Consider the following 15,380-nt stretch of genomic DNA (forward strand, 5'->3'; position numbering starts at 1 on the left):
ACCTGAGCTACCCGGGCCCCCATACCGACACACCAAAGCCAAAGTTCTCGGTGGATCTTTTTCAAATTTGGACACCGTATTCAGCTACACCCCGGACACAATATCATCGATGAGATATTTCAACACGTGCTCTCAGCGCGCAGCGCTGAACCGATTTTGGTTTTTGTGTTCATTTCACCATTACAAGTAACTCTTCCTTATCTTCTCCAGTGTTTTGCGTTTATCTCCCTTCCTTCGTGTGGCTTCAATCCATATTCCCGTTTCTAAGTTACTATTTTTAGAATGTCACTGCGCTGTCCAGAACGCTTCCCTTGCACCCGTAAGTTGTTCTTACTGTCAAAGTGAAAAGGTCGAATCAATTTATAGCCACGCGAAAAATACACTCTCACCTATCTCTATATATTTATAGATATAGATATACATATATATATACGGCTTCTCTGTGTGTGTGTGTGTGTTTGTGTGTGTGTGTGGGCAAAAACCTGTGTATTGTAGAGTTCTGTTTGTGATGTGGTCTAGCGGCTTTTGTCTGTCTGTATGTTCTGGCATTTGAGAAGCCACAACAGATAATATAGGGCTAAGAAATAAGCTCTAAAATTCTCAATCCCGTTTGACAGGACTTCGCCTGCAAAGGTGATTGTGATGAACCGCCACGCTGTCTGTCTCTGTCTCGCGATTCACCCCGGCGAAGCCGGGTATTCCTCTAGCCGCGATTATCTCCCTTCCTCCGTGTGGCAATGCCGGGTCCCAGGCGCAGCCTGGTATTCGGCTCTACTTCTTCCCGGTGAAGCCGGTACCCGGCGAAGCGGGTAATCATCTAGTATATATATATATAGCTATTCTGATGAACACGTGGGGGAATTCGGGGGCTGTGATTGGATGGTCTCTTCCGATCATCAAAGCATAATGCGGCAGAAGTCGGCCATTTTACTCAATATCCAAAAGCATATTGTCGATAACAAAGACGCATGGTTCCGGTTTCTTCCACGTGTATAAAGTACACGCATACCTCGCCAGGTTTGTTTCTGTGACTAGTCGACAGACGATGCCATTTGCTTTGTGTGTGTTTTTGTTGTTGCTTACTGTACATGACATACATTACGTGTAAAATCCAGTTCTTTAACAGGCAACAAACCTTGCAAATTTCCAGAAGCTGCAATCTGAAGCGACCTATCTCTGATTCTAGCAGACGATCTCTCCAATGTTTAACACAAAATCAGCAAACTCTCCTGTCACATAGAACGTCCATTGTATAGTGCAATGTTGAAATGAAGTTACCGGTCTGAAACATTTAGTCGTTTCTTCTGAGACAATCCTTGTTCTCTTATCATCTACAGATTTACCGCAGTCTTCACCACGCGAATTCCCAACAGAAGTCAGACTTTCGAACATACAATATACGTAGGCAAGCATGATACGTCATGACGTCATATGATTCCTAGCATATTGACGTAAAGCTAAACATCCGGTTATCTCGAGTTTTCTCCGTAATACATGTCCGTGGGTTTTTCAATGTTCGGTTATTTCCGTGGCTTCATGCGGAAAGGGAACCGTCGTCTGCAATCAGCGACATGGACCATTCTGGTACTTGTTGCTGACAAAAACATGATTTTAACACAGAATTTAATGTCAGAATAGCTATATAAACGCTATTGTGTTTTCATCGTAGCAATAGGGTCCGATATTTAGACTCGAACAAGTATAATGCGACTCGTCTTCGACTCATCGGCATTATACTTGTCTCGTCTAAATATCGCCCTATTGCTACGCTGAAAACACAATAGCTGGTAATAACATCAGAAATATATATATATATGAAACAATTTAGTTCATTTCAGGATAAATAAACCACTCTCTGAAGTTTGTTTGTTTGTTTGTTTATTTGTTGCTTAACGTCCAGCCGACTACGCAGAGCCATATCAGGACGAGGAAGGGGGGAATGAAGGGGGCCACTTGTCAAGCGATTCCTGTTTACAAATGCACTAACCCATTACTTGTGTCCCAGCAGGCTTTAGTAAAACTAAATTAATACCTACTGGAAGATTACCAGTTTCCAGTATGTTAAAATAGGCTTAACCTATCTACTGCTGGACTTACATCAGAACACTAACAGATTAAACTATACATGAATCGCGAGACAAGCGGCAAGAGAAGAGATTTTTGGAAAAAATACAGGTGAATGAGCAAGAAGGCAGAAAAAAGAAAAGAATTCATGAAGAAAAAGAGAGCATGACAGGAAAGAGGAACCAAAAATCTACCTAACAGCAAACTAGAAAGCTCCTGCGGTTCCAAAAACAGGAGGGGCCTTTAATTTCATAACCGCAGTGCCCCACTGCGGGAACTCTCTGAAGTACAAACAAATCTTGGTGACAGATACTGGCACTATCTCTCTCTTTCTCTCTCCCTACATGTTGGGAAAGGAGGGAGGATGAATTTGGATCAGCATCAATACAAAAACACTAAACCACATAAATATAATGAACTACTATTGATTACAGATAATTGTTTATTGTCAGGTGGTACCTACCACCCCATTCCCAATGCTGCAGCATTTCCAAAATTAAAAGAAAATATTGGTTCTTTCTTTTGGTTTGTCATTAGACTATATTTTAGGCATCATGCTTGGCAAGAAGACAAACAGCATCGATTAACCTTGTTTTATTCTCAGCTGGAAATAGAGGCAGTTTGTTGGGACATTATAATTTTGTGTGTGTTTTTTTTTTTTTTTAGTATACAGATGCACATTTTACAAAGTTTGTCACAAAGAGAATTGCGCAGTTGACAGTGTATATCAGCGTCATCAGATGGACAGCTGACACCAAGCCAGTTTGACGACTGCTAATTGCTGGACACTAAAACAGCAATGACTGTCAACGACAACAAGCACTATAGCCATCATAAAACAACACCACCGCCACAATCAATAGACTCAGCCTCCACTCCATTAAACTGCCTTTAACACCATATGGCATCTTTGCTCTGTAAGTTATTTCGCAATCATGATGACTTAGTAGAGCTCTGGAAAAGAGAATTCATGATTCGTGAAATCTCTGTAAAAATAAGATTGGACATTGCCAAGAAAAAGTACTGCAACGGGGATCAGGGGGTCATGGCAGACACACTTTGCCTGCCCGGGTTGTCAGGATGCAGTTAGTTTTCAAACTTTAAATCCCTTCCTCATTTCCTTCTAACTGCTCATGGGAGACAACTACATCAACTGATCCCCCAAAAGTGCAGTTGCTTCCCTTCCATCCACATACATTATTTCCCCCAAAGTACCACACAAGTAACTTCCCCAAACTAGCTAAACCCCTCGATGGCAGGTCATGAGAAGTGCAGTTACTAAATTGACTTTAAACATGCATCATTTTTCTGCTGCAGCAAAATCCACATTATCCCCCAAGAACCTACAGGTGACAGTCATTATAGGTCACCTGACATTACAGTTACTGAGTTTATATAGTCATGGCGACATGTAGCGTACCGATTACTCTGGGCAAAAAGGGACTAGATACAAACAGCTGTAATCGGCTTAGTAAGCTAAAACCTCTGTTTAAGGACCCACTCTCTTCATCGCCTCCTTTTTTCAGACTTTCTCTTCAACATTATTTTTTCCCTGTTTGAAACTCCCTTAAAGATGCAGTGCAGGAGTCGCAGCATTGCTGCAGCAACGATTTGTATTTTTGTCGCAGATTACGATTTAAACAGTCAAAAGCTTTACATAACTATCTTACAGATGACTACACATACCTTTAGTGTTGCCAGCCAAACAAAACTTTCTATGGTTTGTCAGATCGCATCTGCCGCCAAAATGTAATTATCATTTCCCGTGATCACGTTCTGGGTCTGAAGGCTGTGTGCGGAGTTTTGTTTGTGTGTGTCTGATTTAGACACAAAAAAACAAAACTCCTGGCATTTGAATAGTTGATTCACTGACCATTCAAACAAACTGGTCTTGATTCCAAACTGACATCACTTTTGACAACCTTACACCATCAGGGCATTTAGCTATGGTAACTTTGACAGGTAAATAATCCGAATCGGCCAAATTGATACAGATACTAATTGTTGTCACATTCTGACACATGAAAACAGTACACTGTAGTCAAAAGCTGTTAGAATGAACTGGTATTTTTTGCATTTATTTTTAATTTGGACTGGATTTTGTGTCCAGACTAGTGAAAAAAGGGTCTTCGGCACAGTCCATGCAGAACTCACCTGGAAGTCCTGAACTTTGTCGGAGAGGTTTTTCCTCCCCTTGCGTCGGGAGCTTTTATTTTTCTTCTTGCCTGCCCTTCGAGGCATAGGCTTGCCTGATGCGTCCAGTTGGGGAGGTCCATCTTGGCTGTCTTCTCCTTCTTCTGATTCACCCCCTGTGCTTTCAGTCTCAACCACCGTACCTGAAAGACCACTGATTGTCAAAAGCTTGCATGTGGGTTATGAAAACTCTGCCCCAAACAACTGGGAGGTGATCCTTATACTCCTTCAGTCCTTGGTTCAAACCTTTGTCTTTTTTTTCCAGCACACTGACTATACCTGCCAAAACACTAATCACATGTTGGAATTTTGGCTTTTAGCAAAGCCACATACAAACATATTAATATCATCATCATTTTACTGTCTTCATCAGCATCATCATTTGACTTCTCTAATGATGCTCAAATCTTTTCAGTGGTCACTGCAGTCAACTTTCAACAATACAGGAGATAATGCCATCATCATCATTTTCCATTCCTGTGAAGAATTTCTTCTGCCCTGCCCTGTAAACCTTTCTATACATGTTTATAAATTTTTACTTGCGGTTACACTTACACCCATTCAAAATGTAAGAAAAATCATGTTGTACAAGTATACCTTGATGGCTTTTTTTGCTGGCACTCGTCATTGATTTTTCTTTATCAGACACTTTCTCATGCACTCAGAACTATCAATACTTTACTAAGAACTTGTCAAACCAGTGCAGTTTTTACTCTGACATGTATGGCGTCTTGCAGTTGCAGCAAAATTGCAAGTTGTTCACTATGAGTCACTGCCAATACCAAACATATAAGGGTTTAGATAGACAATCTGTTGCAATTTCTGTAAACCCTTCATCTGAAGTCAGAAAGTTATTGCATTTGGCACGTGGCAGTCATGCTCAGATCTGCCAATCACTGTCAAAGAAAAACTGTCCTTACATGCTGACAGCAGAAATAAAGGCAAATAATAATTTGCTTGGGGTGGCCTTCAAATGCTTCAGAAAATGTTACTGTGATTGCTAGAACGCTAAATGAGGTTGCTACTTCTCCCTAAATCTTGTTCCACAGTCAAGCTGAGAAAGGTTGCCATCTTGTCTTCTGTACCTTCTGTCTCTGAGCATGGCAAAGAAATCGATAAAATAAAACAACAGTGAAAGCCTTTCACAAGATGAATCAGAAACAAAAAGAAAATAAGAAAAAAAGAAAGAGAGAAAAAAGGACAGAAAAAAACAAAAGGAAAAGAATGAGAACATTTGTTTTCAGTTTCATTGTTTATATCAGGCTTAGTATACATTAAAATAAGATGTATGTGACATCTGCCGAAATGAAAAATTTGATAACACAAATAACTGCATTCCTAAAACGCCTAAAGAAGATCGATAAACAGCACGATATTAATGAACATCTTGTACAAGCAGCATGAACATAAAAAGATGCCTCATGCTTTTCTTTTTCTCTCCGTAACTCGTCAGCATGAGAGCTGTTACTTTCTTTCTTTATTTGGTGTTTAACATCGTTTTCAACCACGAAGGTTATATCGCGACGGGGAAAGGGGGGAGATGGGATAGAGCCACTTGTCAATTGTTTCTTGTTCACAAAAGCACTAATCAAAAATTTCCTCCAGGGGCTTGCAACGTAGTACAATATATTACCTTACTGGGAGAATGCAAGTTTCCAGTACAAAGGACTTAACATTTCTTACATACTGCTTGACTAAAATCTTTGCAAAAATTGAGTATATTCTATACAAGAAACACTTAACAAGGGTAAAAAGAGAAACAGAATCCGTTAGTCGCCTCTTACAACATGCTGGGGAGCATCGGGTAAATTCTTCCCCCTAACCCGCGGGGGGTAGAGCTGTTACTTGTTTTTTCTCTTTACAAATGTGTCAGCATTGAGGATATTTTGCAAACGGCATCCCAGAAAATAGTACTGTTTCCATACGCGAGTTTAGTTAACCACTAGAAAGTGGCTCGCTTATAAGGCCTATGAGTCTGAAATGATAAGGACAGAGTTATGTACAGAGAAGACAGAGACAGCAGAAACAAAATGATACCATGAAGATTGCGATGCTTAAATAATGCAGACTGTGATGTTATTCACATAGGCTGAGACGTCATTCATTTTTGTTAGGGTACTTCAATAAAAGTAGATCCCTCCACAAGTATGGTTGCTGTGATAATTAGGCTTAATATCAAAGTGCGCAGAGTACACAAAATGTTCTTGTTCTCTCCGATATTGAAGCTGTGAGACATACCGTACTTTCCGGGTGACAAGGCGCTTCGTTATACAAGACGCACCCCCTTCTTTTTAAAAAAAATTGTAATCCAGTCACCCATTGGACGCAGGGGGCCGATAGGGCGCACCAAAATGACCCAGTTTTTGCCATGAGAGGTGGTTCCCCTGTCACATCTGAGAGAGGAAACACTTCCTGCACCAGGGTCAGTGACCGACTTTAACTGAGTGAAAATATGTGTGCTCTGTGTGTGCGGCCAGATCAAAGGCATTGTGATAGCTGGGTGGCCTTGTTTATAGACACGACCTTCTTCCCAGGGGTCAATGACCCAGTTTTTGCCATGAGAGGTGGTTCCCCTGTCATATCTGAGAGAGGAAACACTTCCTGCACCGGGGTCAGTGACCGGTCAGTGACCGAGTTTAACAGAGTGGAAATCTGTGTGTGCGGCCAGATCAAAGGCAGGGCAGTACCTAGTAGCTGAAACATGCATTATCACAAGTTGTTTGACTGGTACTCAAGCGGTCTCTTTGATTTTTTTCGTATTTCATACACGGATTAGGCCCTTCGTTATACAAGACGCAGGGGTCGAACTCGAGGAAAAAAGTCGCGCCTTATGACCCGGAAAGTACGGTAATTGCTATTCAGACCTGGGTCTGTGGTCAAGTTTTCTTCCACACTTGATTAGTTGATGCCTAACTCCACCTGACAGCGTTGTTAGACAATTTGTCAACAAATATTGTGGGGAAGAAAACTCTGTCACACGAAATCTCAACAGCAGTAATAATCAACAACAAAACCAAGAACAATAAGCAAATAAACAAGCAAACCAATACATTACAACCAATGAAAAGTAAACACTGTACACATGCTAAAAGTGACAAACAAAACAGCAAACTGTTGATCGTCTTTCTACCTTTCTTCTGCTCTTTCCTGTGCTCTTTTTTCTCCTCTTCTTTCTTTTCTTCTTCCTTTTTATCATCCTCCATCGCTGAACACTATTTCACAGTCTAGAAAAAACACAGTCCGAAGCAAAATCTACCAAATTCATCAGAAGAAAAGTTTTGTCTCACTCTCAGACTAAATACTGAAAATCAGAAGTTGTTGCTGATTTATTTCACAAGATCTGCCTTAGCTACTTTGCCATGCCTTTCACAGAACTTCAGTAAAACACAAACGTTTGTCACAGCTTCTGTTGATCTCATCTTTTTCAAAGATTTGGACTGCTTATCTGGACATTTCAAAGAGCAATTCAACCCTGCCTGTAACACTGTTCTAGACCTGTCAGGTCATATCCTGTGACAATGCAAATGTGACATCATTCACATCCTGTGACATCACATAAGCTCTTGGATGATGTCATCATGTTAGATAAAATTCCAATTTCAGAAATAGTCTTGGTCAAGACATGTGCTGGGAAGGAAAAGTCTGGGTTGGCTGAGACTGCTGTTTTTACATATTTTAGTCAAGTTTTGACTAAATGTTTTAACATAGAGGGGGAATCGAGACGAGGGTCGTGGTGTATGTGTGTGTGTATGTGTGTGTGTGTGTGTGTGTGTGTGTGTCTGTGCGTGTGTATGTGTAGAGCGATCCAGAGTAAACTACTGGACCGATATTTATGAAATTTTACATGAGTTCCTGGGTATGATATCCCCAAACGTTTTTTTCATTTTTTCGATAAATGTATTTTATAACGTCATATCCGGCTTTTTGTAAAAGTTGAGGCGGCACTGTCACACCCTCAATTTTCTATCAAATTGATGAAGGCCGGACTTCGGTATTGCATTTCAGCATGGAGGCTTACAAATTAATTAATGACTTTGGTCATTAAAAATCTGAAAATTGTAATTAAAATTATTTTTTTATAAAACGATCCAAAATTACTTTTATTTTATTCTTCATCATGTTCTGATTCCAAAAACATATAAATATGTTTGATCTGCATTTTGGAGTCTTTCGCACACTCTGGTGCTAATTTAAGTGATCAGGACAGTAAGATTAACGATAGAACCACCAAGAAATCGTATTTTCAGCCGAGTGCACTCCATTTTTCAAGTCTTAATGATCTTGATTAATTTTTGCAGATAAAATATTCAATAAAAAAAGGCCACGAATTCTTCAAAATTGAGGTGGAGTTCAAGGCCGATGTCTGCTCTTTAATCGTAGGTCAGTTATTAACACCAAAAACAACGCAAAAGACACGTTCGAACTGCGTATCTGCACAAGGTGAAAGCGTGATATTTTGTCTCCCTGTTTTCGGGACTTCCGTTTGTAACGAGAGTGACCTTTTCTTAGCTTGGTTATACCTACTACAAGATCAGCATTTGTAACCAGCTGTTACTCGATCAGTTATAAAATTTCTTTGCTTACTGTTTTTATCAGCCATGATTTACTGTAAATATCACCAAAGGTTGGTATTATTTTAACAATTAGCGTGGGTTTTTTTCTTTTTATAGATCTATATATTTTTTTTTTTACCTGCAACTCCGCTGCTGGCGCCAGCAGGAGGATTGTAGGTGATGGTCAGTTTCAACACAGCCTGCAGACATTCAACATAATGATACAGGGAATAAATCAGAACCAGGTACAGTATAATAGACTACACAACAAGAAGTCTTATAGAGCACAACAGAAAAATGTAGAGAGAAATAAAGAGATTACCAGGCAAAATAAGGAACCAACAACAGAATTAACGCAACACTACCATTCACCCCCCCCCCCCCCCCCCCAAAAAAAAAAAACAAAAAAAAAACAACAACCGTTCAACAAAATAAACAAATGAAGAAGAACAAACAAACCTGAATCACACGTACACAAAATAGACAGTTTACAAAATCGTATCTTCTTATTTCTGTTAACATCACAGGACATATTAAAATACATTTGAAAGGCTGCGTTCTCTTGCACTGACCTGCAGTGGTCGTTGATTGCCGTCCACCAAATTGACCTCAAGTGTTTTGGTCTGACCGCCACCGCCTGTAAATTGGGCCAAGTATACCCTGGCTGTGCCTAGAAGTCTGCCAATACAACCAAATGGTGTGTCAAAGAAAGGAAATGACCACACAGTAAATCTATGACAATTATTGTACAAATATGTGACCCTCCACCACGAAATGAGTCGCATGTCACCTTTGCATGATTTTCATATTTTTACATTTTCCTAAAGAGTTTTTTATGCTCTATTCAGTGGTGAAAACCGTTTTAGAAAAGAGCGAAAACTGTTTGAGTTATAAGCCTGTGACTAAGGTGACCCTCACACTGTTACCAAACATTCCCCGGACTTATATTAAGCCTAGCGCAGAACCGCGCGAGGTGACATGCGACTCATTTCGTGGTGGAGGGTCACATATAGAGTAAAGATAAACTAAGGACAATTTTGATCAATCAACAAAATGCGCAAGTGGATTTGTGAACAATCAATTGGATCGTTTCATTTTCATTCAGCAGGGATGTCATTTGGCACTGGCAGTTGAAAAATCAACAAAACTTCTGTGAAATTACCGAAAACTTTTCTGCTGAAATGTGCCCACAATTCAAAATATTGGTTTTTACATTTAGTCAAGTTTTGACTAAATGTTTTAACATAGAGGGGGAATCGAGACGAGGGTCGTGGTGTATGTGTGTCTGTGTGTGTGTTTTTGCATGTGTGTGTGTAGAGCGATTCAGAGTAAACTACTGGACCGATCTTTATGAAATTTGACATGAGAGTTCCTGGGTATGATATCCCCGGACCCTTTTTTCATTTTTTTTGATAAATGTCTTTGATGACGTCATATCCGGCTTTTTGTAAAAGTTGAGGCGGCACTGTTACACCCTCATTTTTCAATCAAATTTATTGAAATTATGGCCAAGCAATCTTCGACGAAGGCCGGACTTCGGTATTGCATTTCAGCTTGGTGGCTTAAAAATTAATTTATGACTTTGGTTATTAAAAAAATTGTAATTACACTTTTTTTATCAAACGATCCAAATTTACACTCATCCTTTTCTTCATCATTTTCTGATTCCAAAAACATATAAATATGTTATATTCAGATTAAAAACAAGGTCTGAAAATTAAAAATATAAAAATTATTATCAAAATCAAATTTCCAAAATCGATTTAAAAACAATTTCATCGTTTTCCTTATTGGTTCCTGATTCCAAAAACATATAGGTATGATATGTTTGGATTAAAAACAAGCTCAGAAAGTTAAAAAGAATAGAGATAAAGAAAAGCGTGCTATGCAGCACAGCGAAACCATTACCGTGCTGAACAGGCTCGTCAGTTTCACTCCGTTTTGCACAAGCGGCGGACTACGGTCATTGTGAAAAAATGCAGTGCGTTCAGTTTCATTCTGCGAGTTCCACAGCTTGACTAAATGTAGTAATTTCACCTTACGCGACTTGTTTGTGTTTCTTTTTACATTCATGGTCTTTTTGAGAGAAATAAATCCTTGCAACATCGCTAATCAGTATCCTCTTTCCACATGTATGCAAGAAACCTGCAAAATTTTTGAGGTGATCCTCAGGCAAGCCTAACAGGCCTTTGTCGAATGTTGGTTCATATGTATAAGATTTTTATTATCAGGAAGTTTGTCTATGATCAGTATCAAGATGTCATGTTCTTGAACATTTCGTTTAATTCACACACATTTTACAGGTGTGAGTTTAAGAATGGAGATGAATACAAAGAGTAAACCACTGTTGTACAAATACCCTCAAAAGGACACCCTTGGGACCAATCCAAAAGTGTCCCTAGACGGGCGCGGTGGCGTGGTGGCAAGACGTCGGCCTCCTAATCGGGAGGTCGTGAGTTCGAATCCCGGTCGCTGCCGCCTGGTGGGTAAAGAGTGGAGATTTTTCCGATCTCCCAGGTCAACTTATGTGCACACCTGCTAGCGACTTAACCCCCTTCGTGTGTACACGCAAGCACAAGACAAAGTGTGCACGGAAAAGATCCTGTAATGCATGTCAGAGTTCGGTGGGTTATAGAAACACGAAAATACCCAGCATGCCTCCCCCAAAATCGGCGTATGCTGCATGAATGGCGGGGTAAAAACGGTCATACACGTAAAAATCCACTCATGAGTGAGCGTGGGAGACAAAGCCCATGAACTAAGATGAAGAAGAAGAAGTATCAGGTATAAGGTTTTGGTCAATATAGGAGAGTCCTCACCAATATTTTGAAATGGTGCAATGACAAACACTAGTTCCTGACACTACTATACATACATGTATTACCTTTTTCTGACACAACTCTACATGTATTACCTGTTTCTGCCCACCCTCTCCCAGTCCCATACAGAAGCCACCAGCTCATCTGTGCCTGACAACGCCCTTGACAAGTCAAACTCAAACTCCTGCAAGCACAAAACATTGAACAATGATAAAATAAAACTTTTACAAGAAATCAAACAACAGAAGCTAAATTCTCATTTCTGTCGACAGATTGTCTGTCAAGTCGCCATGACAAAACTGAAAAGGTTTTTGACAACAAAAATGAAAGGTGACGGCTAGATTTATTCATTACTTATTTTATTACACACTTGCGCCCCCACGCACAAACACACACACACAAGCATGCATGCAAACTCATGCATACACACTTACATATATATATATTACTGTATATATATATACACATACAAAACAAAAACAGAATAAGGACTGTAAGAAATTTAGTCTCTCTGCCTGAAAAATTATTACACTGTGAATTTGATGAACTAAAATAAAGTTGGGGAAGGGCTGTTGGATAAGTTACAGCATGCGAAACAGTCTATATATATATATATATATATATATATATATATATATATATATAAAACATCAGAAGTTGTGAAAGAAACAATTGAAAGTCAGAAGAGACTTTCTTCTGAGATTTGTTAAAATCTCTTAGCAGAGCAAAAGAGAGAGGAGAAAAAAAAATGTGTCCCTTCACAGACAGCCCTATTGGGGAAATCAGACCCTCCTCGGACCAGCCCGAAATCCATTAATATAACATTAGCCATCTCTATCCCTAATCCCTTTCCAAAATCATCCTAACCACCGTTGTTATACTCTACCACAGACATTTCACAGCCTGTGAATCATATTCATGGCACGTATTATCTTACAATTAGCTTCATGACAGAAATGCCATTCTCTGCTCAGAGCAAACACTTGGGAGCTATCAGTATCAGTCTGATCGGCCCAATTAGTTCTCCACTCAAACAATTCATCACATATTACAGAACTCTAACTCAAAGAGAGCTGGCGGCCTTTGTTTTAACAAAATGTAGGGCAGGAGAGAAGAAAGCAAAATCATGAGGGAATTCTACAATGTATTGTGCAATATATTATGGAACTCTTAACTGAAAGAGAGGAACCGGCACGGTTGGCCTAGTGGTAAGGCGTCCGCCCCGTGATCGGGAGGTCGTGGGTTCGAACCCCGGCCGGGTCATACCTAAGACTTTAAAATTGGCAATCTAAGTGGCTGCTCCGCCTGGCGTCAGGCATTATGGGGTTAGTGCTAGGACTGGTTAGTCTGGTGTCAGAATAATGTGACTGGGTGAGACATGAAGCCTAGTGTGCTGCGACTTCTGTCTTGTGTGTGGCGCACGGTATATGTCAATCAGCACCGCCCTGATATGGTCCTTCGTGGTCGGCTGGGCGTTAAGCAAACAAACAAACAAACTCTTAACTGAAAGAGAGCTGGCTGCATTTGTTTGAAGAGAAAGTAGGCCAGGAAAGAACAAAGCAAATAAAGAGAAAATTCTACAATTAATTAATAACATGCATAACCATAAAAACTCTAACTCAAGAGAGTGCATGGCTTCCTTGTTTTAACAGAATGTGGGCTAAAAAGAAAAGTACAAAACTGTGAGGAATTCTGCCTTCACAAGCATTTTGCTTGTTGCTGTCATTGTGTGTGAATGACATGTAATCCATCAAAAAATAATTCAAGCATGACTGTCTGGGGGGTAATGTTAGCTTAAAGCACAAAAGATTAGGCTGCAAACACACACAGTTATATGCCTTATGATGACATTGTGTAGAAGCATGTGTGCAAATTCATGGAGTACATGTACTAGTACATATTTTGGTATATTTCAGAGGGGTTTCACACACACACACACGCCCACACAAACATTTGTTTGGGTAATATTATTTTCTGTTATTCCAAAAACGTTTTCTGTCTACATAAAGGATCAATCATTCAATGATGCTAACACCCGCGTACATTACATAAATCTATAAATTGTATGTATTATAAATTACAACAACAGCTAGTCTCGCGTACACCCACAAGAACACATGGCAGGTTGCGAACAACAGGGCACTGCTATTGTGCTAAGCTTCCTAACAGGAAAAATGCCACGAAACAGGACAAAAACGCTGACTAATTGCACACACAGACACTGTGGTGCATGACGAGCACTTCACACAACAGCTAAGGGACACACACACACACATGTACACAATCACATCTTTTTGACTCTCTCTCTCTCTACCACACACATTGTGACATGCAAACACAGACACACACAGAGGCATGCACACAAACACACACTGTGTCACACTCCTTTGTCTTACTCTTACACACACACACACACACACACACACACACACACACACACACACACACACACACACAGAGTGTTTACAGCTCTGTCCTTTTATATCTGAAACTCTACAAATAGAGACAACCAGTTGTAGTACAAAGCTGATTCGAGTGTTTCCTGAGAAACCAGTATTACTCCAGCTTATGTGCAACTTACTAGACATCGCACTTGATAGTGTAAGATCGGTATGCATAACTTAATTTTTTTTAAAATGTGTTACTGACAATTTTATTTATAGGAATTTTGCTGCAAAAGACGCTTTGCAATTGCAATGATAAAATTCTAACCATGGCTGGCAGAGTCTAGTATTTTTAAAATCCTTTTTACTTTATTTTAACTTCCTTTGAACTTTTTTCTTTAACTGAACACAGTAATTTGATATCAACACTCCTGCACACATCACAGGTGTGTATTATCATCAGCACAGCACACATTTTGTTGAACTATTATGAGTGACCTCTGTTCAGTCAATCAGAGAGAGAGAGAGAGAGAGAGAGAGAGAGAGAGAGAGAGAGAGAGAGAGAGAGAGAGAGACAGACAGACAGAGACAGACAGACACAGAGACAGAGACAGAGACAGAGAGAGACAGAGACAGAGAGAGACAGAGAGACAGACAAAGACAGAGACTGACAGACAAATACTTTGGCTGCTAAACTGAAAACAATACAATTATCAACAATGGTTTTTGTTCTTCCCTATCACAAAAACAGCAGGTGTCAAATTGGAAACACACCCATGTAAGTGGTACCTTACAGTACAGCACCTGAGTGACACCAGTGATAAATTTCTACAATTATTTACATGTTGATTATGTTATCTCTGAAGTGACCCACCCACCCAAGTTCATTGAAACAATTGGCCGACACATCGATCACTTGAAATACCTGCATGCATTTATCCACCTGCACAATCATTTTGAAGTTTGAATACAGTGAGACCTCTGTTGTAGCACTCCATTTCCCTTTTTACCACTGACGTTAGAGACACTTATATAAAGAGAAATGGGACTCTGAAATTTCAATTTTATCTTAAATCAGTAATACTAATAGTGAACTGTGAGTGAAAGCTGTGGTTAAATATTTTAGTGCTGATTTTGACTGACAAAAACAGCTGGGGGTCCAAAATATATTTACAGAAAATTTCAAATTTACGGAAAAATATCATGTCTCTATCAGTAATAGTATCATACATACATGTAGAAGTTTAATTTGGACTGAAAGAGTGGAATTAAATGACCAGCTTCCACACCTAATGGTCGACCCTGCCATTGGTGATGCAATCATTGGTGAAGTTGTGTGAATCCAATAAATGGGCATAATGCTTGTT

General features: G+C 39.7%; 1 protein-coding gene across 3 annotated transcripts in view; it reads right to left on the minus strand.

Moving 5' to 3' along the window:
• The window catches only part of LOC138981786 (myoferlin-like), a 121,838-nt gene that overhangs the window by 99,184 nt on the left and 7,274 nt on the right, over positions 1 to 15,380 (minus strand). For all 3 annotated transcript variants that reach the window (XM_070354864.1, XM_070354865.1, XM_070354863.1), the window contains exons 3-6: positions 11,725 to 11,813; positions 9,383 to 9,488; positions 8,950 to 9,010; positions 4,219 to 4,400 (exon numbers count right to left, since the gene is read on the minus strand). In XM_070354864.1, coding sequence (XP_070210965.1) covers positions 4,219 to 4,400; positions 8,950 to 9,010; positions 9,383 to 9,488; positions 11,725 to 11,813 — 438 coding nt within the window. The remainder of the gene's footprint in view (positions 1 to 4,218; positions 4,401 to 8,949; positions 9,011 to 9,382; positions 9,489 to 11,724; positions 11,814 to 15,380) is intronic.

This window comes from Littorina saxatilis, linkage group LG12, assembly GCF_037325665.1.
Source record: "Littorina saxatilis isolate snail1 linkage group LG12, US_GU_Lsax_2.0, whole genome shotgun sequence".
In the NCBI taxonomy this organism is placed as follows: domain Eukaryota; kingdom Metazoa; phylum Mollusca; class Gastropoda; order Littorinimorpha; family Littorinidae; genus Littorina; species Littorina saxatilis.